Raw genomic sequence first — 27,183 nt, 5'->3', positions numbered from 1 at the left:
GGATCGTTAACCCACTGAGCAAGGGCAGGGATTGAACCCGCAACCTCGTGGTTCCTAGTCGGATAAGTTAACCACTGAGCCACAGTGGGAACTCTCAACAGACTTTTGAATGAGCAGCTACCCTGGATCAGACACTGGGAATGCAAAGGCGAAACCCCTGCCATCACAACCCATTAGGAGGAAAGTCGCACAAAGGTAAGTATAACGGTGGATTAGGAGTGAAAGCTAGTATTGACTGGGTACTTACTAAGTGCCAGACACTGATGTAAGTTCTTCATGTATTTTACTAATTCAGTCCTCCTCAAACTCTATCAGCCGGGTACCATTATAATGCTTGTTTGTAGGTAATGTATGGTGACTGCTTAAGGATTCATAAACCCCAGGGAAGGTTTCCTGAAGGACTAGGAATTAGCTAGGTAGCAAAGGTAGGTCGGAAGGCAGGGCCATTCCAAGACCAGGGAAGGTGTGGATGCCACCTACTGGAAGTCTCTGAAGTATCCCTGGCTGGGGCCAGGGCTTGTCAGAAAGTTGCAGGAACACACAGGATTCAGTCTAGAAAAGAGAGTGGTCCATATCCTACAGACAGCTGGAGGTTTGAAGGGTTTTAAGCAAAGGAGAGACTTGGCTAGATTTTTAGAAATATCATGTGGGCAGCTGGGTGGAGGTGGATGAGAGGTAGAGACACTGTGAGTAGTAATCCAGGCGTAAGTTGCTGGTCCCAGGGCTTGGGGAGGTAAGGAGGAGGTGAGAGAGAGAGGCAAAGTTTTCCGGACGATGATGATGATTTGGGGATTGTTAGTTAAATAGGGGACAGAGCAATTTTGAAGGACATCTAGTTTCTGCTCCTAATCCAGAAGAATGGGGAAAATCTGGTGAGGTAAGTTTTGGATGTGAGCTCCTCCAGCCCCCAGCCTTTTTTTTTTTTTTTTTTTTTTTTTTGTCTTTTTGCTATTTCTTGGGCCGTTCCCGCGGCATATGGAGGTTCCCAGGCCAGGGGTCCAATCGGAGCTGTAGCTGCCGGCCTAGCCTAGGCCAGAGCCACAGCAACGCAGGATCCGAGCCGCGCCTGCAACCTACACCACAGCTCACCGCAACGCCGGATCGTTAACCCACTGAGCAAGGGCAGGAACCGAACCCGCAATCTCATGGTTCCTGGTCGGAACCACTGCGCCACGACGGGAACTCCAGCCCCCAGCCTTTTTGCCTTCTGGCGTTGCCTGAGGCTACTGCCAGCCGGCGCCCTTCCCGCCACCCGGATACCCAGCTGCTCAGGGGGCGGGCAACAGAAAGAGCCTGAACCAGGAGTTCCCATTCTGGCGCAGAGAAAACCAATCCGACTAGTATTCCTGAAGACACGGGTTCCAACCCGCTCAGCGGGTTGGGGATCTCGCGTTGCAGTGAGTTGTGGTGTAGGTCGCAGACACGGCTGGGATCCCGCGTTACTGTGGCTGTGGCATGGAGAACTTTCATATGCCGCGGATGCCCTAAAAAAAAAGAGCCTGAACCGGCGCCCTCGGCCGTGCCCGGGACAGCAGTGCGCCATCCTGTGCGCCAGAGGGCGCTCCCGAACATGCTCTGGCCGCTCTGGCCCAGCCTGTCTCAGTGGCCGCGGAAGGTGACGTGGACACGGAAGTGGTCGTCGTCGCGGCGGCACCGGTGGGAACGGGGTGCGGGGCTCAGAGTGCGGCCGGCGGGCGGACGGTCGGCGGTGATCTCGCACCTGCGGCGGCGGGGGACGTAGGCTTTGTCGGTTGAGTGCGCGTCCCCTCAGTCCACGAGCGGCTTCTCAGCCTTTCTCCTGCCCGTCGGAGCCCCGGGGCCGGGACCCGTTCAGCCGGCGTCACCATGACCAAGGCCGGTAGCAAGGGCGGGAACCTCCGCGACAAGCTTGACGGCAACGAGCTGGACCTGAGCCTCAGCGACCTGAATGAGGTCCCTGTCAAGGAGCTGGTCAGTACGGTCCCTCGAGGCCCAAGGCGCCGGTCCTCGACTGGCGCTGGCCCCTGGTGGGGGGGGGGTCTCCTTCCTTCCCAAGCTTCAGTTTCCATGGCTTAAAACGAGGTGGGGGAAGTGGGACTAAGTCCTCGGGGAGGCCGCGTCCAGCCCCAGCGTTCTTCCTGGGATGTACACGTGTCACTTTGGCGCAGGTCCAGAAGATGGGAGGTTAGCTGCTGGTGTAGCCATGGGCTTTTTACGGGTCAGGAGTGAATCTTCGTGCATTTCAAGAGCTTTCAGGGAACTTCGCTCCGTGCCCGACCCAGAGTAGGCGCCCACGGAGAGATTGCTTGATGTTTTGGGAGAATGAATGAACAAATGAATGAGTGACTCGTCAGAGTAGGCCTCCGGGTAGACCTGGGTGTGGCTCAGAACCAGGCCTTTCTAGGAAGCGACCAATCCCAGCTGGCTGTCCCAGCCTTGAGGCGTCCTTCCTTGAGAGTGAAATGTCACTGCTTGGTTGGCAAGGTCTCTTCCCAACTCTGAAACTGGCGGGAATCTGCACCAGGGTGGCCCCCCCCCCCCCACTCCCACAACCAGGAAAACAGGCTGAGGCCCAAGGGACATTACCTGACTAGTTTGTTGCCAAAGTGAAGTTAATGTACATCCTTGCTTTGCCCACCTAGTTCCCCACCCTTATCCCCCACAGTAGCGTCGCTTTGGATGACCTGCACTTTCGTCACTGTCTCTAACTGATCATATTTGCTTTTGGCACTTGGCCCAGTCTTCCCTCCACCTTGGCTGTGTAGTATCCAGGTTAGAATGGGATTCCCAGTTCGTAGATCAGCTGTATTGCTTAATGGCTTAGTACCCTTGGCAGGCTAGTTAACCTTTGAGCCTAGATTATCCTCCTTTATAACACGGTGATAGTTGTTGCTATCTCATAGGGCTGTTGGGAGGACTAAATACAATTGTAATGTAAACTACTTGGCAGGTAGCAAATGCTCATACATGTAGGTATTACCAAGGTGTGCTTCCCATTGTAATAGCTCAAACTTTTTTAGGTCGTCAGATGTCATTCTTGGGACTTTCTGACATTTGGAAAGTGCAGAGTTGACCCAATATCCTTAACCGAATATTTGCCTTCTTCCTGGCCCCAGGAAGATGGCCAGCCATGTGTCAGCCTGGCCCTAGGACTGCCATCTGAAAGCACTTACTCCAGGCATCTGGTTGACATAACATCGCCCCCAGGAGACGGAAGGATTAGTTTTGCTGAGCTTCTCCAAGCTGAACCCCATGGGAAAACAGAGCTGGGATGTGAGGGCCTTATTTTACTTTGCACTCACTCATGTACTCATTCATTCAGTCGTGGATCAGCCAACGGGTATATGGAGAAGAGCCTTGACCTAGAGAATATGGAAATCACAAAGCTGTTTGACAGAGTCCCTGCCCTGAACCTAATCGGGAGCAGTACTAGAGGGAATAGTAGGAGTGCCATGGAGAATTTCTAAGAATCTGTTTTCCTTTCTTGGAAAGGAATCCCTGCTCTTTGCATTCATCTCTCTGTCCTGGTTGACTCTGACTGGCTTATTTTGCCTTTCCTGTCTCCAGGAACATTATACTTTAGAGGTTTTTTTTTTTTTTTTTTTTTTTTTTTTTTTTTTTTTTTAAGGTCTTTTCTAATCGTGGGGACTTTCTCTGGAAATTGCTTCATTAGCAGATGTCACTGAATTGTTCCATGTGTTGATCTGACGTTTTGTTCTCATTCCCTTTCCTAGGCTGCCCTCTCCAAGGCCACCATACTGGATCTGTCCTGCAATAAACTGACTACTCTACCGGTAAGACTGGCAGGGAGCCTTCATGCTTCTCCTTCTTATTTGGCGGAGTTACATCATAAGGCATAATTTCAGGATAGGCCTGCCAGCAGGCTACCACTAAATTGGAGTGTGTTGGGGGTAGAAGCGGGGAGGTTCATCTCAGTAGGAAGGGAAGCATGGTAGAGGCCGCTTTCTTTAAGAACAGTGGGAAAGTCAGGCCACCAAAAACGAAAGTCACCAGAACATTTGGCTGAGTCGCTTGTTGGGGTCATGTTTTTTTTCCTGCCTTATTTTATTCCTTTGAGAAATAGTTTACCTCCCTATTGCAGTAGAAGAGGCAAGAGACGATTCTGTAAGTTGCTCTGCATTCCAGAGAGAATGCTGTTTCTGAACAGCCTCTCCGTGCATCTTTTGATGGGGAATGGGAAAAAGCATAGTTCTGTGGGACTTGCCATATCATCCTCCCGACACCTGAATTACTTGAGATAATGTTTCCAGTCGAATCCTTCTGATTTTTCTTGTGCAACTTCTCCTGCTTCTTTTGCTCCACCTGTGAAAGCGTAGGAGTCATTCAGCCCCCTCGACCTCTCCTGGGTATGGGCTGGTTTCTCCTCCATGGCGGTGGTCCTGCACCGTCAGGCCTAAGTTTGTTGTCATTATTGCCTTTTCCATCCATTACTCTGGCCGGTCCACTCTGCACCATACCCCGTCAGGCTCTGGCTCAGGAATTAAGTCCCAGAAGTTGGCAGTTGTTCATTGGATCATTAGTCCATTTCCATCTTACCATTCTCCTGGGCCTCACTTATTGTCTGTAACATCTTCCTGCAGCTCATCAAGAACTGTTTCTAACATTGGAAAAAAGCATCTAAGATCCCCCTTCTTCCAGGAAGTATTTTGTGTCTAGTTAAAGAAGGGCAGCCGTTCCTTGCAACCTGCCGGACACTTTGTCACATTGTCACTCGGCACCCCCAAGTGCACTTTGCAGTCTGAGTTTCTTCATTTGTCTTGCTCTCCTCTGCAGTACAGATCCACTGGCATTTACAGGTCCCCAGAGAACACAGCTAGTGCCTCATTAGCTGAGGGTGGAGCATCCCTTCAGCTGGGGGCTGAGCAAAGGCTTAATGACGAGAGGGATGTTTTGAACTGTGCTGAAGAAGAGCCAGCATATGGGTAGGATGGGCCCCAGCCCGCTGAGTCAGTCACTCAGAGAATGCTCCTTGGGCACCTGTACTAAGTACTGTGCTGGGTGCTGCAAAGAACAACAAAGAATAACACTAGGTACGCACGGGGCACATGATCTTTCTAGAAAAACGGATGGTTGCACCATGTTTGGACAGCTCCTATGAAAGGTGGCCACAGGGTGTTCTGGAGGATGGGTCGGAGGGAGGGCCGAGGGTAAAGGAACCCACACTTCGTGCCTCCTTCAGGCTAAGCCCTGTGCATATGCATCTCACTGCCCACCCCAGGAACGGTGCTTGCTCTTTTCCTTCGAGGTGGATTGGCGCCTGGGTGCCTCCGACCTGGGGGCCCCTGGACTGTTACGTCTGGGTGTGTGTGTGTGTGCTCAAGACCTCGTGTTCTCTCTTTGGGTCCCAGTCGGAGTTCTGTGGCCTCACACACCTGGTGAAGCTGGACCTGAGTAAGAACAAGCTGCGGCAGCTGCCGGCGGACTTTGGCCGCCTGGTCAACCTCCAGCACCTGGACCTCCTCAACAACAGGCTGGTCACCCTGCCTGTCAGCTTTGCTCAGCTCAAGGTAAACAGGTCATGACCCAGGGTGCCATGGCCAGGGGTGGCAGACGGAGCGTGGCTGTGAGAAAGACCAACAGGAGTGACCACCTTGTCACAGCCTCAGATGGATTTCCCTGCAGCTGGAACACAGAGGGGCTCTCTTCCTGCGCATTTTGTTCCACTCGAGGAGCCTTTTGACATGAAGTCTGGCTTACGAGCCTCTCTGCCCCATCTCTTTAGAGCCTCAAGTGGCTGGATCTGAAGGATAACCCCCTGGATCCCGTCCTGGCCAAGGTGGCAGGGGATTGCCTGGATGAGAAGCAGTGCAAGCAGTGCGCCAACAAGGTAAGCCCGAGGCTCCCTGGTGGCTCCTTCGCATGTTCCCCTGGCACTTGCCTCTGCCACCTCTTGTTTCTCCCTCCCAGGGCTCCTGTGTGTTTTTAAAGCACAAAGGTCTCCGAGAGATGTCTTCTACGAGCCTGTCAGGCAGAGACACCTTTATTTCTCTTGTTTCCTTTCTAAGCAGTCAAACAGTTCTGTCTTCTGCTCTCCCGCAGTACTTCCGTTCTTAGAAACCAGGACCTTACACTGTCCAGTATTGCCCTGTCAACAGTGCAGTAGAACAAGAGGGTTAGAGACTGTGGCCTTTCTGAGTCATGGTTATTGTAGGAATGTTGGTAATAAAGCTTTTGTTAATATTTACATAGCTGTGCTTGCAGATAGACACATCCTGGGCACATCTGGCATTCGATTTCAGTCGAGGCATCTGATACAGGAGGAAGGAAGTAAAACTGGCAGCCTGGAAGGCAAACATTGCCCAGTAACCTTGAAGATGCTTTACACTGCTGCTGCTGCTGCTTTTTTTTTTTTTTTTTTTTTTTTTTTTGCTTTTTTAGGGCCTCATCCTCGGCATGTGGAGTTCCCAGGCTAGGCGTCGAATCAGAGCTACAGCTACCCCGCCTACATCACAGCCGCAGCAACACGGGACACGAGCCTCGTCTGCGACCTACACCACAATTTCCAGCAACGCTCCATCCTTAACCCACTGACCGAGGCCAGGGATCAAACCTGCATCCTCATGGTTCCTAGTAGGGTTTGTTACTGCTGAGTCACAACAGGGACTCCTTTCTCTCCAGCTTTAAAACAGTTGCTGCCCTTTCAGCTGAGGAGCACCAGGTGACTTATTTACGTGGCTGTACTTAGGGGTGTTGTAGACAAAAAAAGACTTATTTTTTTTTCTTTTTGATGGCCGTACACGTGACACATGGAAGTTCCTGGCCAGGGACTGAATCTGATCCATAGCTGAGACCTGTGCTGCAGCTGTGGCAATGCTGGATCCTTTAACCCACTGTACCAGACTGGCGTCGAATCAGACTGGGGATTGAATCTGCACCTCTCGGTGACCTGAGCCACTGCAGTCAGATTTTTTTTTTTTTTTTAGGGCCACACCTGCAGCATATGGAAGTTCCTAGGCTAGGGATCCAGTCGGAGCTGCAGCTGCCTACCTTTGCCACAGCAACTCGGAATCCGAACCACATCTGCAACCTATGCCACAGGTCACGGCAACACCACATCCTCAACCCCCTGAGCGGCGCTAGGGATCAAACCTGCGTCCTCATGGATACTCTTTGGGTTTGTTACCGCTGAGCCACGATGGGAACTCCATGCAGTTGGATTTTTAATCCACGGCACCACAGTGAGAACTCTAAAAAAGACTTAACTTTAAATGCTAGATTTACATAAAAAGCAAAATGTGTGTTATGATGGGTCTCTACACGAATCTCAGTAGTAATGGCCTTTTCTTGTAATTAGCTTAGGGCTTTTTAGCTAGTCTGATCATCCCTGTCACCCACTGTTACAAGAAACCAAGCACAAACAACGTCAGTACCTCCAAGAAGCCAAGGCAGCAGTTTGCCCTCAGCTGGGAACAGTACAAGTAATCAGCACAGTCCTGTTTCTGAAAACTTGGTGCTTTAAGAATGTGTCTGGGAGTTCCCGTCGTGGCGCAGTGGAAACGAATCCGACTAGAAACCATGAGGTTGCGGGTTCAATCCCTGGCCTCGCTCAGTGGGTTAAGGATCTGGCGTTGCTATGGCTGTGGTGTAGGCTGGCAGCTACAGCTCCGATTAGACCCCTAGCCTGGGAACGTCCATATGCTGTGGGTGCGGCCCTGAAAAGACAAAAAGACCGAAAAAAAAAAAAAAAAAAGAAACGCATCCGTTCTAAAGGCTAACAATAGCTACCATTGGCTGCTCTTCCTCCGTCACACATGCTCTGTGTTTTTCATCTCATAACCCCAGGAAGTAGGTTATGTAGTCTGATCATCCCTGTCTCTGATAGGAAAAGCCCTCAGCATGCAACACCTCTCATTTATCCATTTATTCCTTCAACTAATATACTGAACCAGAGCAGTTGCCGATATTCCAGTTTTTGACCTACAAGAATAACTTTTATTGAGTGCAGAGGTTTTTAGTAGTCCCAAGATATCTCCCAGGCAAACTCAAGGAAGCACAGTGCATTTGCAGATGTGGGCACCACTGACCAGAGCTGTTTAGGCATGTACAGGAGTGACGTGGGCTGGTCAGAGTGTGGTTACTTGTCTCCAGGAGTTAGTTAGTTTGTGGGTGCATAGTAGCTAATCAGCTTGGCGCATAGCAAAGCACCTTTTTTTTTTTTTTTTTTTTGCTTTTTGGGGGCCACACCCGTGGCATATGGAGGAGGTTCTCAGGCTAGGGGTTGAAGTGGAGTTGTAGTTGCTGTCCTCCACCACAACCACAGCAACTCAGGATCCAAGCCACGTCTGCAAACTACACCACAGCTCAGGGCAATGCTGGATCCTTTACGCACTGAGCAGAGCCAGAGAGTGAACCCCAACCTCATGGTTACTGGTCAGATTCGTTTCCACTGAGCCAAAATGGGAACTCCCAGTAAAGCACCTTTTAAAAGTAATTTGTTATTTCAGCAGTAATCACCAAGTGCTTAGTAGCTACATACTGTGGCCTGGGATAGGTGGACAAAATCTACCCTCCATTGGCTCTAGAGGAGCCGCTCCCATTTCTGAACGTGCTGCGTTTTCAGATAACTGCTGATGTATTGTAGCCAAGCTAAGAAGGGCATCTCGTAATCATCCCAGCTCTTTATTTAGCCAGCTTCTATCACCTAAAACCAGCTGAATGGTGGGTGCTTATTTTAAATTCAGAGTGTAGCGTGAGACAGGGACTTTGAACTTGGACTGCCTCCCCCGATCATGCTTGACCTTCTTTCGGAGCCTGCAGCTCCTTGGTGAGCAGCCATGTTATTTACTCCTTTGCAGAGGTGCCAGCTGGTGTGGGTCCTGAGTTACTCAGGACAGGCCTCGTCGTGGCTTTAAACCAGGCTCTTGGAGGGAGTTCCAGTCGTGGCTCAGCCATAACAAAACCCAACTAGTATCCATGAGGATGTGGGTTCGATCCCTGGCCTTGCTCAGCGGGTTGGGGATCCAGCATTGCTGTGAGCTGTGGTGTAGGTTGCAGATGTGGCTCAGATCCCAAGTTGCTGTGGCTATGGTATAGGCCAGCAGCGGTAGCTCCAATTCAGCCCCTAGCCTGGGAACTTCCATATGCTGCGAGTGCGGCCCTAAAAAGACAGGCTCTTGGAGGAAGCAGCTTTTGCAGGCTTGCTCCTGAGCCCTTTTTGCAATAGATGCAGGCATGTCAGAAGTTTCCATGAAGTGAAATAATTACATTTGAATACATGTCTATCTGTGGTTGTCTAGTGCAGTAGTAACAACATTTGCTGTCTGAATTTAGAATGCTTTAGGTTTCCTTCTCTTATAAATGCAGTCAGAAGGTAAGGTAAAGAAGCAACATTGTTGGCCGGGGCTGTGGGATGGAAATCCTGTGAAATCAGATTGTTATGATCATTATACAACTACAGATGTGATAAATTCATTTGAATAATAAAAAAATGGGAAAAAAAAAAAAGACGCAACAGTGTTTATCAAGTAATGCCTTTCTCTTAGAGCGCCCCTGCCTCTGTGCACTAGACGTAAGAGGCACAGGCTCTGGCTCAGGAACTCAGGAGACCTGCCCTCTGGGCTGTTGTCATTTCCTAGCCACGTGACATCAGAGCCTCGGTTTTCTTCTTTATTTGTGAAATGGGCACCTAGGAGTTCTCCTGCGGCACGGCAGGTTAAGGATCCAGCCTTGTCCCTGCAGCAGCTTGGGCAAGCTGCTGCTGTGGTGCATGTTCAGTCCCTACCCTGGGAGCTTGCACATGCCGCAGGCACAGCCAGAAAGCAATAAATCAATTTTAAAACTAATGTAAAATGGGCGTCCAGGTCAGTCATTCATCACACCTGTGCTGAGTAACTAGCTAAGCTGCGGACAGTAGTCCCTCCCATGAGGGAACTTACAGCAGGGCTGAGACAGATAAGAGGGAAGCCTGAGGCAGCCAGAGGAGGGAGAGGAGGTCAGGAAAGTGTCCAAGAGGAAGTGCTGTCCCTGCTCATCAGAAGAAGTCGCTGGGAGGATTGTGTGCAGTGACTGTAAGTGGCAGGGCTCTTTGCAGATGCCAGCTGGCATTGTGTTTCACACCCTTGCAGTGCAGTGAGGACACGAGGATGGGATTAACTCCATTCGCCCTGCACTGCTTCCAGGGCCTCCGTGATCTTGGCTCCTGAAACAAGTCCCTTTCTTGAGATTCCCTCGAGCAAAGACTGTGCTTTGAGTAATTCAGCGCCCTTCTCTTCCTTTGCAGGTGCTGCAGCACATGAAGGCTGTGCAGGCGGATCAGGAGCGAGAGAGGCAGCGGCGGCTGGAAATAGACAGAGGTAGGTGGCCGTCCGCCTCGAGTCACCACCTTCCGGGTCCTTATCCCGGCCAGCTGGTTCTCACACTTCAGGAGCTGGGATCCAGGAGCAGAGCCATGCAGAGCAGCAGGAGACAGTGTGGCAGCGATGGCAGGATGGCATTATCTTCTTCCGAGGACTGTCTCTCCAGTCCTGGCTTCTCCATTCAGCCCCAGTCAGAGTCGGCTGTTTGGAAGGTTCATAACTATCTCACATTAAACATGGCTAAAGCAGATCTCCATCAGCCCCTCTCAGGGTCCCCGGTAATGGGAAATTGCCGTCCCTGTCGTCATTCGAGACTGAAATTGGAAGGATGAGCCTGATTCCTTTCTTGTGTTACTCCCATGTCCAGTCCTTCAGCAGTGGACCGTGCCAGTGTCACCATGGTAATCAAGCTTCCATCCATGGACTGCCATGTACCGCATCCTGGCTCCATACTTGTGGCCCCTCCACACAGCAGCCAGGGAGATCTTTTTATTTTTATTATTTTTTACTTACTTTTGTCTTTTAGAGCCACACCCGCAGCATGTGGAGGTTCCCAGGCTAGGGGTCGAATCGGAGCTGTAGCCGCCAGCCACAGCCACAGCCACGCCAGATCCAAGCCTCGTCTGCCACCTATGCCACAGCTCCCCGCAATGCCGGATCCTTAACCCACTGAGTGAGGCCAGGGATTGAACCTGCGTCATCATGGGTGCTAGTCAGATTCATTTCTGCTGTTCCACAATGGGCACTCCGCTCTTTTTATTTTTAATTTTTTTTTTTTTAATTTTATTGGAGTATCATTGACTTCAGTGCTACATCGGTTTCAGGTGTCTGGCCAAGTGAATCAGTCATACCTATAAATATATCCTTTTTTTTTTTTTCCCCCAAATGGGTTATTACACAAACCATTGCGTAGATTTTCCTGTGCTATACAGTAGGTTCTCATTAATTATCTCTTTTAAACAGTAGTGTGTATATGTTATTCTCACCCTCGCAATTCCTCCCTTCCCCGGAGGAGATCTTTTTAAAACCTAGTTCTGCTGCTCTTTGCTTAAAACCCTCTCATGGCTTCCAGCTGAACTCAGAATGAAATTCAAAGTCAGCAACGGGGCCCATGAGGCCCGCCCTAGCCCAGGCCCGCTCGCTTCTCTGGCTTCGTTCCACACACCGGGGAGAGGATGCAGTTACCTTGAGCCACGGGAGCCTCTGCTGGCGCCTGAATACACCAACTACCGTCTTACCTTAGGGGCTTTTGCTTGGTTTCCTTTTCCCTCGGATCTGTGCACAGCTGGCTTCCAACGTCTTGCGGTCCCGAAGTCTCTGCTCAAATGTTGCCTTAGGTTAACTTTAACCCTTTCAGAACCACCCAGACCAGACCCACCTGTCACTCTTTCACATCCTCGATCATTTCCTTTGTGGCACACACATCTTTTGGTACTGTTGGTTCACATGTTTTTTTGTTTGTCTCCTTTTCTAGAAAGCAAATAACTTAGGCACTAGAGCCTGGCTTGTCCTCACTGCTGTCACTCCAGCACTCAGAACAAGGGCTGGCACACAGTAGGTGCCCTGTCAACTAGCTGGCCGACTTGGGGCCTGCTTCCTGGAGGACTCCTGTGGTTAGAGGGACCTGGGTAGGGCTGATGATAGGCGGACCCTGAGATCAGAATCCGAGCTGTGTCCCTGTGCACGCATGGCACGGCGCTGTCTGTGTTTACTCTGACCACTGGCGCTTTCGCCTCTGGACGGCCTGTGTTCTTGCAAGGCTGGGGAGAGTGTGTTCTTGGCAGTCTCAGTGCCCAGCTGGAACTTGGGGCTTGTTTGGATGTGGACAAGCAGTGGAAAGCTACAGTACTAAGGGTGCTACTGTTCAGCTACATGGTAGTTCAAATAGGCTTTTGAGCCCCAGAAGGACATTTAACCACCGTCTATGGCATTATGGCTTTGGAAAAACGGTGCTTCAGTCTTCCAAATAACTAATTTGGAAATGCATTTTTAGAACCCAGTAATTTGTAAGGTGGGTACCGAAAGTAAACATACTTCAGCTGCGGATTCAATCTGAATGTTAAACAGACTCCTGAGCTGAGGTCGAGGGTAACCTCTGACAAACGTGGACTCGGTCTCACTTTTTCAGGACAACGCTTCCATCCTCTCTGACCCTGAGTGCTCACTTCTTACTTGTCCTCCCCAGGACAGAACTCCTTTCCAAAGCTTGGGAAGAGAGGAATCCCATAGAATCAACACCTCCGTTGTTTCTCCTCCTTAGACTCGAGTTGTGCAAGGTTGTCAATGGCGTGGAATTGGTACCTGATTCTCAAGGAGCACCAGACTCATCACCCATGCCTTTCTGCCCGCCCCCCATGTTATATCAGCCTAATCTCTCCGCTGCTTGTGGCTAGGAACCCCTTAATAAGAATCCACTGAGCAAATCCTAAGAGCAGCTTATTGTATTTTAGGGAGGGTTTAATTCCCCGAGAGCAGAAAGACAGCTGTCGCCTTTTAATATATCATATGTGACCCGCGCATAAGGGAAGGGAGCCCGAATCCACACTTGTGACCACTTGGGAAGGCACACTGGAGTTTTGTGGGAGAGAAGCCACTTTGGGGTACGCTTTCTCGTAGAGGCTGAGAAGAAGTGGGAAGCCAAGCAGCGAGCTAAGGAGGCTCAGGAGCGGGAACTGCGGAAGCGGGAGAAGGCGGAAGAGAAGGAGCGCCGGAGAAAGGAGTATGACGCCCTCAAAGCGGCCAAGCGAGAGCAGGAGAAGAAACCGAAGAAGGAAACAAATCAGGCCCCGAGTACGTTTTTCTCTCCGTTGCAGGGTTGCAGCAGGGGAGTGGTGGGGAGACTGGCTTATGTTTGCAGGCATAGATGAGTGAGTGAGCGAATGAGCCTGCAAACTGTGTCAGGTACTGTATATTCTAAGGCCTGGGAGTAACTCAGAGGGTCCGCTTCCAGGCAGTGGGGACTCTCCTGGTGTCCTGTCTGGTTTGTTTCCCCGGTGTCCCCTGCTATGTGCAGCTGTTTGGGCTCAGAACACTCCCGGAATGGGGAGTTGCACTTTTTGTAAGGGTTAGATTCTTTTTTTTCTTTTTTGTCTTTTTAGGGCCACACCCGCGGCATATGGACGTTCCCAGGCTAGGGGTCGAATTGGAGCTGCAGCTGCCAACTTACAGCACGGCCACAGCAACGCCGGATCCAAGCTGTATCTGCGACCTACACCACAGCGTGCTGGGCTTTTGCATGTAGAGCCAGCACTGCCTGTGATTGTCTTTTGGACCAGCTCACTCTTTGGTGAACCCCAGGGGAATCGTTTGGCCTGCATTCAGGGAGCCATGTTGTATAAAAAACACATGTTAGTCTTTTGCTTGAATGCATCCCCTTGGATTTATGTGGTGACGTGGCTCCGCGTATGTGGGAGGGCCATGTATCTTCTGGGCTGAAAGGGACCCGAGGTGGGTAGGAGCTTTGTAGAGAGGGGAGGCCTGCCGCTGGTCCCCATGGCCTTCAGCAGGTCACCCAACATCACCAGATTTTTGTTTCCTTGTCCAAGTGAAAAATCATACCTCCTTACAGGGTAGTGATAGGATCCTATGTGACAGGATCATGTGGTTAGTTCTTGGCATGTTGGTGCTCAGTCAGTTGATTCTTTTGTTTTTATGGCTGTACCCACTGCATATGGAAGTTTCCAGGTCAGGGATCGAATCCCAGCCACATCTACGGCCTACGCCACAGCTGTGGCAACACTGGATCTTTAACCCACTGCACCGGGGATGGAACCAGCAATGCCACAGAGACAAGCCACATCGTTAACCCACTGCCCTGTAACGGAAACTCCTCTTTTCTTCTTTTTTTGGCCATGGCTGCCCCACAGCAGTGACAACACTGAATACCTAACTTGCTGAGCCACCAGGGAACTCCTGGAATTTTTTTGTTTTTTAATTTTGCCTAAAAATCTCAAAACCAATTTTTTTCTAATTATAAATATTATATCAGAAGGTGGCAGTCACCTGTAATCCTTTGTTCCCAGCAGTAATCACTGTTAAGCCATATGTGGTATACTGTCTTCCAGGCTTTTTATTTTTTATTATTTTTTTTTAATTTTTTTTTTTTGTCTTTTTTTTTTTGTCTTTTGTCTTTTGTTGTTGTTGTTGTTGTTGTTGTTGTTGTTGTTGTTGCTATTTCTTGGGCCGCTCCCGCGGCATATGGAGGTTCCCAGGCCAGGGGTTGAATCGGAGCTGTAGCCACCGGCCTACGCCAGAGCCACAGCAACTCGGGATCCGAGCCGCGTCTGCAACCTACACCACAGCTCACGGCAACGCTGGATCGTTAACCCACTGAGCAAGGGCAGGGACCGAACCCGCAACCTCATGGTTCCTAGTCGGATTCGTTAACCACTGCGCCACGACGGGAACTCCTTTTTTTTTAATTTTTAAATTTTTTATTATTTTGTCTTGTTGTCTCTTTAGGGCCACACCCATGGCATATGGAGGTTCCCAGGCTAGGGGTCCAGTCGGAGCTCTAGCCACCAGCCTACACCGCAGCCACAGCAATGTGGGATTGGAGCCGCCGCTGCGACCTACACCACAGCTCTCGGCAACGCCAGATCCTTAACCCACTGAGCGAGGCCAGGGATCGAACCCGCATCCTCATGGATGCTAGTTGGATTCATTAACCTGAGCCACGATGGGAACTCCTTCCAGGCTTTTTAAAATATGCATCTTATATAATAATAACAATGTTGGAGTTCCCCTTGTGGCGCAGTGGTTAACGAATCCGACTAGGAACCATGAGGTTGCGGGTTCGGTCCCTGCCCTTGCTCAGTGGGTTAACGATCCAGCGTTGCCGTGAGCTGTGGTGTAGGTTGCAGACGCAGCTCGGATCCTGCGTTGCTGTGGCTCTGGCGTAGGCTGGCAGCTACAGTTCCGATTGGACCCCTAGCCTGGGAACCTCCATATGCCACGGAAGCGGCCCAAGAAATGGCAAAAAGACCAAATAATAATAATAATAATAATAACGATGTTAACCGTATTTATGAATTTCGAACTCGTTTCCCAAAGGGGCAGGGCTCTATCTTGATGCCTTCTGGGTAGCCCCTCCCCTTGACCCCCGGGGGCCAGGATCATCGCCATGTTAGAGGAGAACTTAGGCCCGTGGGGACTGTGTGCTGCATGCGACATCCAGAATGAGTTCCAGTTTCGAGTGTCCTTCCTGAGATCCAAGGGAAAAGGGCTTTATGTTTCAGTCTGCAGAGCAGAGTTTTTAAGAGCTTGGTTGCTCTGAAGACAGTTTTCTTCCCCAGGGCCTGGGAGGTTTTCATCAGCGAAGCGGGTGTGAGCGCTCTGTGTGGAGGAGACCAGCACCGGTGGGTAGAGGCCAGGTCTCCTCCAACTGACTGAACCTCTTGTGACTCTGTCCCTCCAGAATCAAAGTCCGGCTCTCGCCCCCGTAAGCCGCCACCCCGGAAACACACTCGGTCCTGGGCTGTGCTGAAGCTGCTGCTGCTGCTGCTGCTGTGTGTGGCTGGCGGGCTGGTTGCTTGTCGGGTGACAGAGCTGCAGCAGCAGCCCCTGTGCACCAGCGTGAACACCATCTACGACAACGCAGTCCGGGGCCTGCGCAGCCACGACATCGTCCAGTGGGTCCTGCAGACCGATTCTCAGCAGTGAGCTTGTCCTCAACAACTGCTGCCTCCCAGCCTTGGAGCTTGGATTCCTATGGAATTGGGTTCTGCTGGACACAACCTCTTTTTAGTGTCAGACCTACCTGCCATCGTCAAATGGCTGCCGTTTGGTACTTGAGACCTCCTCTTTGTAAGACTTCTTTGTTCCTTAGTCAGGGTTCCCTGGCGGAATAAGGAGAGGCAGGAGGTGGGGACAGTTACCTGCATGCTTACAAGAATAGGCTTGGGTTGGGAGAGGAAAAACCATAGCCTTTTCTAGTTGTTACACAAAGCTGCGTAAGGGCAAGACTCATTTCTACTAAAGGTCAGCTGTCACTACATTTATACTTTTGTATGTCACCAACCCTTTCTTTCATTCCTCCCTGGGGAGCCAGGGCCGATCAGGAGGCAGTGTGTTACTGGGGACGAGGGGAGCACCATACTCAGCAAATCTAACCTAAATTGGGGGGGAGGGACAAACCTATTTTTTAAAGGACCTCAGACATTCAGATATTTTAATGATCATACAAAATCTCAGGCTGTGAAAGGAACTCGAAGACCATCCATTCCAATAGAACCCTTGTCGGTGGGGAACCTGCACCTTCCATGACTTGCCTACCATCTCCCAGCTAGTTTGAGGCAGACCTGGATTCCCACCCTGGTATCTTTCTTTCCATCATTTCGCCTCCTTTATAATGTCCCGAGACCACACAGCTTAACAGCAGAATTGAGTGTCTCTTGGCTGAAATACAGATAGTTTCATGGACGCCAGATTCACGACCCACAAATAGGAATCTCGCAGCCATGAGGGTCTGGGGCAGCTCCTGCAAAGTCCTGCCACAATTTATGTGGCTTCTATCAAGTGGGGATGCTCCAGGCCCTTTGCCTCAATTCAAGAGCATTAACTCCCTGATTGTCAGTAAACAAGACGACGGACCCTTGCAAAGCCCCATTTTCCATGACAGCTCTGTTACCTAATTGGTGTGACCACATACCTCAGAGGCAAACTGAAAACTCAAGCTTCATAGAGACCGAGGTTTAGAATTGTTTGATTCTAGTCGTACCTACGCCTGTACAATGAAGGCAAACAAGGAGCATCATGGAGTTGAGAGGTGGTGCATTAATGGCTGCTGTGGCACCAATAGGGGCAGAACTGTCCATTCTCGTGTCTGCCAGATCCAGCGTTTTTCTTGCTCTCTGGCCTCCTTGCCTCTTTTCACAACAGCTGGACGAAGGGATCAGCAGTGGCTGTCATGGTGCTCATTCACGGAAAACTCCCAATTGCAAGCTCCTTGCCTCCGCCCAGGGAGAGCAAGACCCTGTCGTGTTCAGGGACAGAGTGGGCTCCAGCTTTTCAGCACTAGTGGCCCACGGAGAGGACGGACTGTCCTAATGATGGAAGGATGGACTTGTTTTCTCCCTCAAGGGTAGCTCTGCTGTGTAGACCCACACCTTACTCAGAATCACTACACATTCCTTAGTCTTCCTCCAAGCTCCAGAGCCATCGATACAAATGCTTTATTGAAACTAAACGCATAGTACACATCATGGGGATTAAGACAGAAGTCAGCATAGCGATCGGGCCCCCGTTCCTTGGCTGGCGGAGGCAGCTTCGGCGGGTGCGAGGCAGGCCAGCGCACACCCAGCCTCGTCTAGCAACCTGCCCAGGGCAGTTCGCTCGTGACCTCGAGATTTGATGTTGAGGTTCTTTTGGATTTCTGCAATTATTAAATACGTGTCTGAGTGGTTTGCCTTTGTTCCTTCGTGTTTTGAGAGCTGGTAGGGGCAGGGTAGAGGCGGTTTGTACGTGGCAGTCGACGTGCTAAGGGAGGAAGGCAGATGCGAGCATCTCAGCCTCCATCCCACACTGACAGGGAAACTATCACAAATAGTGACGCTCAGAGAGCCTGTTGTGGGCAGGAGCTGGCCTTGTGCTGCCGGGGGTGCTTCTAATCCCTGCACTGTAGTCATGCTCCCAGGTGGGGGCGGTGGAAGTCCAGCTTTTCATCCTTGTCCCTGGGGGCTGGCATCAGTCTGTACCGTCTAAAGAGAGATCTGGCTGCAAAGCTGTCATCTGAAGGTAGATCCGCCTAGACAGCTCTGGCCCAACACGGCGGGAGGTGGCTGTCACGCCTTCCCCACGGCGCACTTGGATGTCTGCGAGCAAATTCTGGCGTTCTTGCTCGGAAAAGCACCGCTTATAAGCCTGAAAGTGGGAAATGATCTGTCAACACCACACCGTCCACAGTCATCCCTCATCTACAAACAAGGGATGGAAGGCTTGGGTTGAGGGACGGGAACCCGTCCACCCTCCCTGGTCAGTGTTGACTCTGACCTCAGCCGACTTAGAAGGCACTCTTGGGCCCTCACCAGTGCCAGCCACGGAAATGACCTGGGGGATCCACTAAGGCCATGGCATACTGGGCAGTGACCCCTGCAATGGCATACCTGGATCAGGAGCTGCGGGGAGGGATAGGCATCCACAACGGCACTGGCCATTTCCAGGCTGACTCGGTTCAGCTGCTGAATCTGTCTCCTCCAGACCAGTGCTAGCCCTCTGCCAGAGCGGTCCACCTTGGCCCCTCCAGCCCAATCACTCTCCAGGCAGAAGGAGAAGCTAGTTTGACCCCGTAGTTTCCTGCAAACAGCACAGATCAGCTGTTTAAGTCACCTATTACTCTGCTGTACCTGTCCCCTTAACTAGGAACTTAAAAAATTAAAAACCATCAGAAACCACCTTGGAAGAGGTGGGCAGAGTGTTCTTCCTGACCTATTTGACGGCTCATTCTGTCCCCAAGCAGTACTAGTTGCTGATTCCCTTTAAAACGACATCTGGAGTTCCCGTCGTGGCATAGTGGTTAATGAATCCAACTAGGAACCATGAGGTTGTGGGTTCGATCCCTGGTCTCGTTCAGTGGGTTAAGGATCCGGCATTGCCGTGATCTGTGGTGTAGGTTGCAGACTCAGCTCGGATCCTGAGTTGCTGTGGCTGTGGCGTAGGCCGGCAGCTATAGCTCCGATTGGACCCCTAGCCTGGGAACCTCCATATGCGGTGGGTGCGGCCCTAGAAGAGACCAAAAAATAAATAAATAAAAAATAAAACAACATCTATTCCTTCTCATTAAAAGAGAAGTCACCAGGAGTTCCCGTCATGGCATGAATCTGACTAGCATCCATGAGGATACAGGTTCAATCCCTGGCCTCATTCAGTGGGTTAAGGATCCGGCATTGCAGTAAGCTGTGGTGTAGGTTGCACACGTGGCTCGGATCCAGCATTACTGTGGCTGTGGTGTAGGCCAGCAGCTGTAGCTCCGGTTCAGCCACTAGTCTGGGAACCTCCATGTGCTGCGGGTGTGGCTCTAAAAAGATAAATAAATAGACATCACCAGAAGAGTACCATACTGTTGCTTGTGTTGAGACGGGTTGTAATGATGATCAGAGATTCGGTACACATGGGGTTGGCACAGGGGACTGGGTATCAGGCAATTTGGAGTCTAGTTCTTCTAATTTAGTGGGAACTTGGACAAGTCAGTCGCCTCAGCCCTCATTTCCCTCAGGTGTAAAATGAGGGAGTTGGACTGGACTGTCTCTGAGGTCTCATTAATTTTAAATTCTGACTATGAACAGCCCTTTAGCTAAGTAGGGTAAACATTTATTTTACAAGGGCTTGTTTCATTGTGACCTGACCTGCAATCACCCCTGGTAACCTGGCCCATTGGTAACCCAGTAGCAATTCGCAGAACACAAACTTACACATAAGCTAAAGGAGAACTTTTTTTTTTTTAAATGGTCACACCTGCAGCAAATGGAAGTTCCCAGGCTAGGCATCGAATCAGAGTTGCAGCTGCTGGCCTGTGCCACAGCCACAGCCACGATGGATCCAAGCAGCATCTGTGAGGTAAGCTGTGGCTTGCAGCAACTCCAGATCCTTAACTCACTGAGCTAGGCCAGGGATTGAACCCGCACCCTCACGGGCACTATGTCAGGTTCTTAACCCACTGAACCATAATGGGAACTCCAGGGAGAACATTTTAAAAGGACTGGATTTGAGGGCTCTAAGAATCCCCAGGGTTAGATCAGCTCCTTCTGCCTCAAGCTTGAGCAACAACAGACTAGGAGCAGAGCTTAGCAGTGGGTACCAGAACCACTGCGAAGGACAAGACCCAGCCATGGAGCTGGGACTTGATGGGGGCACTCACTTGAACGGTGCCTCAGCCACAGCCTTTGTGAATGTGCACGCGAGGTCAGCCAGCTCTTTCCAGCTCCACACGATCCGAGCCTGGGCTTCCGTGTGTAGCTGCAGATCCACCAATGCCTAGAAACACAAAGACAGGATGGAATGAAAGGGTATATATAGAAAGACTAGCTGGGAATCAGTCATCTCTCACTGTTCGCTGAAGCTGCACCCCAGCCCCTTGGCTGCCTGGCTGGCCCCTCCTCTCCTGCTTAGTACCGAGGCAAAATTATGCTTTATCAATAGCAAGTCGGGTTGGCAAGTGTGGGTGCCCATGCTGACTCAGGCAACGGAAGTTCTTACCTCTTCCACGTCCACCCTGGTCACTGTGGTCCCTGGGTTGGTCTCTGGTTGCCTCTGTTTCTTCTCCTTGGCCTGTTCTCTATTTGCCACTCCCTGTTTTCTTCTCCTGGGAGGATTCGGAGCACTGGAGGAAATTGAAGAAGGGTGGCAGCTCTAGGCTGAGCTCAGGCACAAAAAGTGTCACATGACTGGACCAGGGCTTGCAGGGTCACTGTTTTGCAGTGGGACACTATTTTTGCATCCCATCTCAGATCTGGGATGAATAAATTCACCCGTTGGCCCAGGAGCTGCCCCTTTTAACACCAAGTCTTGAGGACACATCCAAACCTGAAGCATTTCTCCTGATCCACAATCACCAGTGTCAGAGCTTTCCCAGCTGTCCTTGCTGTGATGTCAGTTACAAAGCTCCGAAGTGTTTCCTTCCCTTCCTCGGTGCTGTCCAGACTTCCCTGTGTGTAGGGGCAGGAACTGCATGAACGCCTGCCCCCTAGAGCCAGCCCTCTGTCCCGTGTCTCAGCACCCACCCCATCGACTCTGCCCACCTGCTTGAAGTTGGAGATCATGGACACGAACGCCTCTGCCAGGAGCAGCGCCAGGACCACTGGCTCCTCCACCCAGCTCTCCTCTCCATCCTGTCAAAGGACGCAGAACCCAGCAGAGGGAGGCAGGTCAGCAGGTGCTCAGCACCTGCGAGAGAGACCCAGGGCTTCTGGGTGAATCAATTCATCCCCATCGGCCTAGTCCATTTTGCATAATTCTTTTCTTTCTGGAATGAAGTCACGGAGGCAAGAAATGGTCATCCATGAGCTTGTCCCTCCCAGTCCTCAGCTGCTCAACCTCAGTGTACTCCACCTCCGAGGCGATGAATAAGAAAGGAGCATTAGTGAGCTGAAATGAACTGAGAAGTAACTGCCAAGATTTCTACACATTCTTGGGGAATGGAGAGAAGGAAACTCTTCCAAAGGATTTGGAACAAATAAGTAACTTGGGGAGTTCCCGTTGTGGCTCAGCAGAAATGAATCCCGTGTGGCTCACGGAATTGCATCCATAAAGACGCAGGTTCGATCCCTGGCCTTGCTCCGTGGGTTAAGGATCCGGTGTTTCTGAGAGCTGTGGTGTAGGTCACAGACGTGGCTCGGATCTGGCGTGGCTGTGGCTGTGGCTATGGTGTAGGCCAGCGGCTACAGCTCCGATTAGACCCCTAGCCTGGGAACCTCTATATACCGCTGGGTTCGGCCCTTAAAAAAAAAAAAAGTAACTTGGGCTTTGAGGGTAGGTGCTAAGTATAAACTGAGTGGCCCTTACAAACACAGAGGTTTTGGGTCACAAAGATAATCACCAGGGAAACTTCAGTCTGTGAGAGCATCTCTTCTTCACCATACTAGGGCATAATTAAACAAAGCCAGGGCCTCCCCACGGTCCACAATTGTACAGCAGCACAGTGTTACAGAGTAACTGAGAGCAGGACTTGGGCAGAGTTTTCTGATTAGGTCCCTCTAAGCAAAAGCCAAGACCCACAATATAGCAAAGCACGAGTGGGAGGAGCTCTGGGTTCTGGTCCTCCCCCACCCCCACCCCAGCCATTACTCAGTCTTAACAAGGCTTTCAACTTCTCAGGGCCTCAGTTTCCCCACCTGCGATGTAGGGTAAGAATTCCATCCTTATAGGGTAACTGTGACAGAAACAGGGAATTTTCCCCCCACAAGTTGATGTCTGGCAATATCTGGAGACATTTTGTTGTCGTTGTTGTTTTTATAGGGTGGCACCAGTGGCAGATGGAGGTTCCCAGGGTAGGGGTCCAATTGGAGCTACAGCTGCTGGCCTACATCACAGCTGTATCAATGCCAGATCCGAGCCACACCTGTAACCTATACAGCTCACGGCAACGCTGGATCCTTAACCCACTGAGCGAGGCCAGGGATCGTACCTGCATCCTCATGGATCCTAGCTGGGTTCGTTAACCGCTGAGCCACAACAGGAACTCCATGGAGACATTTCGATTGTCATGACTGGAACAGGTACTCAAGGTATCTAGTGAGTAGATGCTGGGGACACTGCTAAACATCCTATAATGCACAGGACAGCCTAGCACAACAAGGAATGGACCAATCTGAAATGGTTATGGTACCTGAGATGGAGAAACCAAGTTAAAGCTGTTATTATCCCGAGGTACGGCACCACTGCTTGTAGTTTCCTTGCACCCCGCCCATGCCTTGGAAAGCAGTCCCTTTATTAAATCTTCCTCAAAATATCCTAGGTTGAGTGTGCCCTCTGCTTTCCTGCCAGGGCCTTGACTGATATATATCCTTAGAATAAAAGCATATTTATCCTGTAACTCTAAGGAGGAGGAGAGACAGCAGCCAGAAAACCCCTACCTCAGTGGGGCCAGCCTTTCTCCTCCACGTGATGCTGCGGGGCACAGCCTGCACCTCAATCACACAGCAGCACTCCATGGACTGCAGGGCGCTAAGCAGCTGGCCCCCACCTTCCATCTGTAAAAGCACTGCAACAGACAGGAAAGAAGCTGTCAGTGGGGCCCAGAAAGCAGTTCACCCCACAAAAGGTAGAGAAAGAGGCCTGGAGGACCTGGATCCAGCTGCACCACAATGTGCTTTAAGCATTCCTCTGGCCTCTGAGCTCTCAGCCTGTTAACCAGGGCTGCCTTCTTCTTCCTTTCCTGTTGCCTCTGCGTGCTTTCCTTCTGGCTTGTTTGTCCACGCTGCTGGCATCCCTGTGAGCCTCTCTTCCCGTCCTTCTGCTTGTGCTTGGTTCTCTTCTGAGGCGGGGGTACCTCAGCACTTGTTTTGGTGCCTGTCAAGCTGTAGCTCTGGGCAGAGCAAGGAGCGTGGGAGGCTGGAAGCTGATGGCATGGACTGTCTATCACAGGGTCCTTGTTATTTGATGCACACCTCCCTGCGGTGTCATGGAGGGGAATACCTTGGATCTTTGGAAAGGACTGTTTTTGCCAGTCACGTGATGCTCCATTATTCTGATGATCCAAAACATTTTTAACTGGGGAGCTGGAGTCCTCAGGACTCAGATGCTTGTGGGTCAAAAACTTACAAGTCAGTCTCTCAGCCAGGGGAATAAATTCCTCCTCCTCCTCCTCACTTTCACTGCTTAGCACCCTGACTGGCTCTGTTTGTGTGAGAGTTTCAGCTGTCTCTGGAACAGGTGATGGATCTTTCCGTTTTGGTGATGGGGGACAGGAGGCCTCAGAATCTGAGATGTCAACCACGACCACCTTCTCCTCCTTCTGAGGCTGCCTCCTCTTTGTTGAAAACAGCTCCTTCTTCAGAAAGGCAAATGTTGGCAACTCCTCAGAGTCACTGTCACTGGAATCCAGTGAGAGTGATGCCTTCAGAGCCATCAGTATATGCCAGCATATTAATTCCCTAAAAGAAAAAGAGGGATGGAACACAGACTGTAGTACTGATTCCAGTCCACTCAGTGTGTTTGATGGCCAAGCTTTATGGAAATAAATATGATACACAGAAAAATGGAGAAAGAGAGAATTAGGACATGGCCCCAACATGGACAATCTGGAACTCAGAACAGCTATGTCTGTAGTCTAACAGGAACCCTCCTCAAAGCCTTTCAAGGTCAAGGTGAGGTATAAACAAAGTGGAAGTTAAGATTAAAAAATGTTAAGGGGTTAGGAACAAGACTCAACGCCACCTCTTTACTGATCTCTGCATTTAAAATGGAGATACCAAGAGTCCTGTCCTGGTTCAGCAGTAAAGAACCTGACTAGTATCCATGAGGATGTGGGTTTGATCCCTGGACTTGCTCAGTGGGTTAAGGATCCAGCATTGCCATGACCTATGGTGTAGGTTGCAGATGTGGCTCGGATCTGGTGTTGCTGTGGCTGTGACGTAGGCTGGCAGTTGCAGCTCTGATTCATCCCCTAGCGTGGGAACTTCCATGTGCCATGGGTGTAGCCCTAAAAAGACAAATAAATAAATTAATTAAATTAAATAAGAGATACCAAAGTTATTCCTTTTTAAGTGAGATATAATTTGTATACCATAAAATTTATCCTTTTAAAGTGTACACAGTTCAGTGGTGTTTAGTACATTTGCAAGGAGGTACAACCATCTCTACTAATTTTAGAATGTTTTCATCACCCCAAACAGATATCCCATAGCCATGAAGCAGTCAGTCCATTCCCCATCTCCCCACCCACCACCAACACCACCACCCATAAATCTACTTCTCTTTCTATGGATCTGCCTATTCTGATATTTCACATAAATGGAATCATACAGTACATGATCTTTTGTGACTGGCTCCTTTTTTTTTTTTTTTTGGTCTTTTGTCTTTTTAGGGCGGAGCCTGTGGCACATGGAGGCTCCCAGACTAGGGGTCGAATCAGGGCTACAGCTGCTGGCCTACACCATAGCCACAGCAACGCCAGATCCAAGCCTTGCTCACGGCAACGCCAGATCCTTAACCCACTGAGTGAGGCCAGGGATTGAACCTGCAACCTCAGGTTCCTAGTCAGATTTGTTTCCGCTGTACCATGATGGGAACTCCTGTGACCGACTTAACATAATGTTTTCAAGGTTCATTTACAATGTAGCATGTGTATGTTGTCATCATCATTTCATGGCTGAATAACATGCCATCTTACTTATGTGTGAGTTAATCCATTCACACTTGGTGAACATTCTGTTTGAATCCCCATTTTGGGCATTATAAATAATGCTGCCATGAACATTCATGTCCTAGTTTTTTGTAGGAACATGTTTTCAATTCTCTTGTATCTAGGATTGCAATTGCTGAATTGTGCACAAGAATCATTCTTTGAACAAATATTCACTACCACTGTAGGTGTGACCCCAGATGAGCTATGTAACCTCTCTGGGCCTTGCTTTTTTTTTTAGTAAAATAGGGATAACAACAAGACCAATTTTACAAGGTTGTGAGAAGTTAAAAAAAAAAAAAAAAAAAAAGTCACACATCTACAGCACTTCAAACAGCATCTGGCACGCAGGAGTGCTCAGAAAAGTAGGCTTCACGACTAGGGAGGGACCTTATCCCTATCCCCGCTGGGGCCTCGGTGGCCTCTGGCAGAATGTGGGGCCCTGCAAGCGGGCCCCTACTGATCGCGCTCCAGCCTCTCTCCACCTGCACCAGATCAGTAGAGGCCCCGACCGCTCAGAAGGTAGCTCCCTACCCCGCCCCCCACCGGGCCGCCCACCCGGCTGCCCGCCCGACTAAACTCACCAAGCAACCTCTCCCGCCACTCTTTCAACCGCCACATAAGACCCGGAAGTAGATCTCCACGTAGCGGAAGCAGATTTCTGAGACCGGAAGCAAGTGTACTGCAAACATGGCGTTGGCGGTGCTGGCGCTAAGGACCCGGGCAGCAGGTAACCGGACGCTGTGGTCGTCGCGGAGCAAGGGGTGGAGGCAGAGTGGAGACCTTACTGGGAGCCAGGGGGTGAGATGCGGTGGAGGCTGTATCTCGCGGAAGACCCTGGGACGGGAGGTGTGTGCAGGGCCCACGAGGTTTGAGGGGCGGTAGTCGGTGATCACGTGACATCTAGGGCGTGTAGCTCCTGACCTTCCACTGGCTGGCTTGCTAATAAGCTTCATTAGCCGTAGGTGCCGGTTCATCGATTTATTTGGGTAAATAAGTGGGTTTATTTGGATCCCGTCATCTGCAAAAACTGGTTACTACCGCTGGCATATTAGAGGTCAAAAAGTTAATCTGTTCGTTCAGCAGATTGAGGTCTATCTTTGTACCAGACACTGTGGTAGGTGTTGAGAATTTCAACAGAGAAGATGAAAACATAGTCTGCACACACAGCACTGTTCTTTCTAGTAGATAAGCCAGTAAATGAGCATATAAATAAAATAGCTGTAGGAGTTTCTCTGTGGCTCAGCAGGTTAAGGATTCATCGTTGTTGCTGCTGTGGCTTAGGTGCAGTCTCTGCCTAGGGAACTGCCGCATGTTGTGCTTGCGACCAAAGAGAAAATACCTGCATAAGTTCTTGTCTCTGCTCCTTTGCTTCAGGTAGTCTCTGTTCTCATTAAAACTTCAGAAACCTGGGATTTAGGAACTCTGAACTTATAGGCTCCAGGGACCCACAAGCCTTCTCTAAAGACTTTCTGGCATGGCCCTGTTTAACTGTAGCTGTATCTGGAGACCTGAATGCAGGGACCGCCAGTCCTGGGCTTGTCATATAGCACTGGGCTTCTGTCCTGGTTAGTATGAATTTTAGTTCACTTTCCTTTTAAAAATAAATGCCATTGTGCTCTTTGGAATGAATGGGGAGGTCAGGTTAACAAGGTCAGAGTGTCAGTCTTCTTTGTTGGACCTGTGCTCGATGAGCTGCTGAGCAAAGAAAGGATCCGGCCTTCTGAAGTGGACAGGAGCCTGTGGGAGCCATCCTCAGAGAGGCTGCCCTTTTTGTTTACAAGTACGTGGTGTGCAGTGGATGGGTGGATGGCTAATAAAATGGTGGATGAGGTCAAAGCAGGAGCCTCCTCTCTGGGTGTCCTCTTGCTGGGCTCTGCGGTCTGGCCCCTCCACAGTGCATGGAGGCTTGAGGACATAATGGTGAGTGAAGCTGAAACAGGCAGCCCTCTGGTATCCTCTTGCTGGCTTCTGTTTTTGTGGTATTTGTTTCTCCTCAATAGGAATGAATGTGTCAGGACCTAGGACAGATGGTGTTTATTTTTTTTCCAT

General features: G+C 50.4%; 3 protein-coding genes across 9 annotated transcripts in view; 2 read left to right on the top strand and 1 right to left on the bottom strand.

Moving 5' to 3' along the window:
* The first annotated feature begins 1,638 nt into the window (after positions 1 to 1,638).
* Positions 1,639 to 17,698, top strand: LRRC59 (leucine rich repeat containing 59). Its single transcript, NM_001244951.1, is given in 7 exon segments — positions 1,639 to 1,950; positions 3,714 to 3,773; positions 5,349 to 5,507; positions 5,723 to 5,827; positions 10,220 to 10,292; positions 12,912 to 13,085; positions 15,712 to 17,698. Coding segments are annotated over 7 exon segments (921 nt in total). The 5' UTR covers positions 1,639 to 1,845; the 3' UTR covers positions 15,957 to 17,698.
* Positions 17,427 to 25,765, bottom strand: EME1 (essential meiotic structure-specific endonuclease 1). Of its 5 annotated transcripts, XM_013981014.3 has the most exons (9): positions 25,716 to 25,765; positions 23,073 to 23,881; positions 22,862 to 22,989; positions 21,029 to 21,118; positions 20,814 to 20,935; positions 20,487 to 20,610; positions 20,149 to 20,264; positions 18,398 to 18,587; positions 17,427 to 18,155 (listed from the first exon to the last, which is right to left on the bottom strand). In XM_013981014.3, the coding sequence occupies exons 2-9, from the start codon at positions 23,854 to 23,856 to the stop codon at positions 17,979 to 17,981; spliced, it is 1,731 nt and encodes a 576-aa protein (XP_013836468.1). In that variant the 5' UTR covers positions 23,857 to 23,881; positions 25,716 to 25,765; the 3' UTR covers positions 17,427 to 17,978. The 5 variants fall into 5 exon arrangements, with proteins under 5 accessions (XP_013836468.1, XP_084840949.1, XP_084840947.1 ...); XM_084984823.1 differs by lacking the exons at positions 22,862 to 22,989; positions 23,073 to 23,881; XM_084984821.1 differs by lacking the exons at positions 22,862 to 22,989; positions 23,073 to 23,881; positions 25,716 to 25,765 and adding an exon at positions 22,414 to 22,444.
* Positions 25,766 to 25,792: 27 nt separating this feature from the next.
* Positions 25,793 to 27,183, top strand: part of MRPL27 (mitochondrial ribosomal protein L27) — a 6,269-nt gene continuing 4,878 nt past the window's right edge. Inside the window, exon 1 of one of the 3 annotated variants that reach the window (XM_003483010.5) lies at positions 25,793 to 25,861. In XM_003483010.5, the coding sequence (XP_003483058.1) occupies positions 25,822 to 25,861 (40 nt within the window). In that variant the 5' untranslated portion in view covers positions 25,793 to 25,821. Of the gene's footprint in view, positions 25,981 to 27,183 lie in introns of all 3 variants that reach the window. The other 2 variants (XM_084984832.1, XM_003483011.5) reach the window with 2 other exon arrangements.

The sequence above is a fragment of the Sus scrofa genome, chromosome 12, assembly GCF_054392235.1.
Source record: "Sus scrofa isolate SSC_HxYL_T2T_F1_AM1 chromosome 12, Sscrofa_HxYL_maternal_Yorkshire_Landrace_v2.0, whole genome shotgun sequence".
Lineage (NCBI taxonomy): Eukaryota > Metazoa > Chordata > Mammalia > Artiodactyla > Suidae > Sus > Sus scrofa.
Note: the sequence above shows the minus strand (reverse complement) of the source record. Positions and strands in the feature narration are given on the sequence as shown.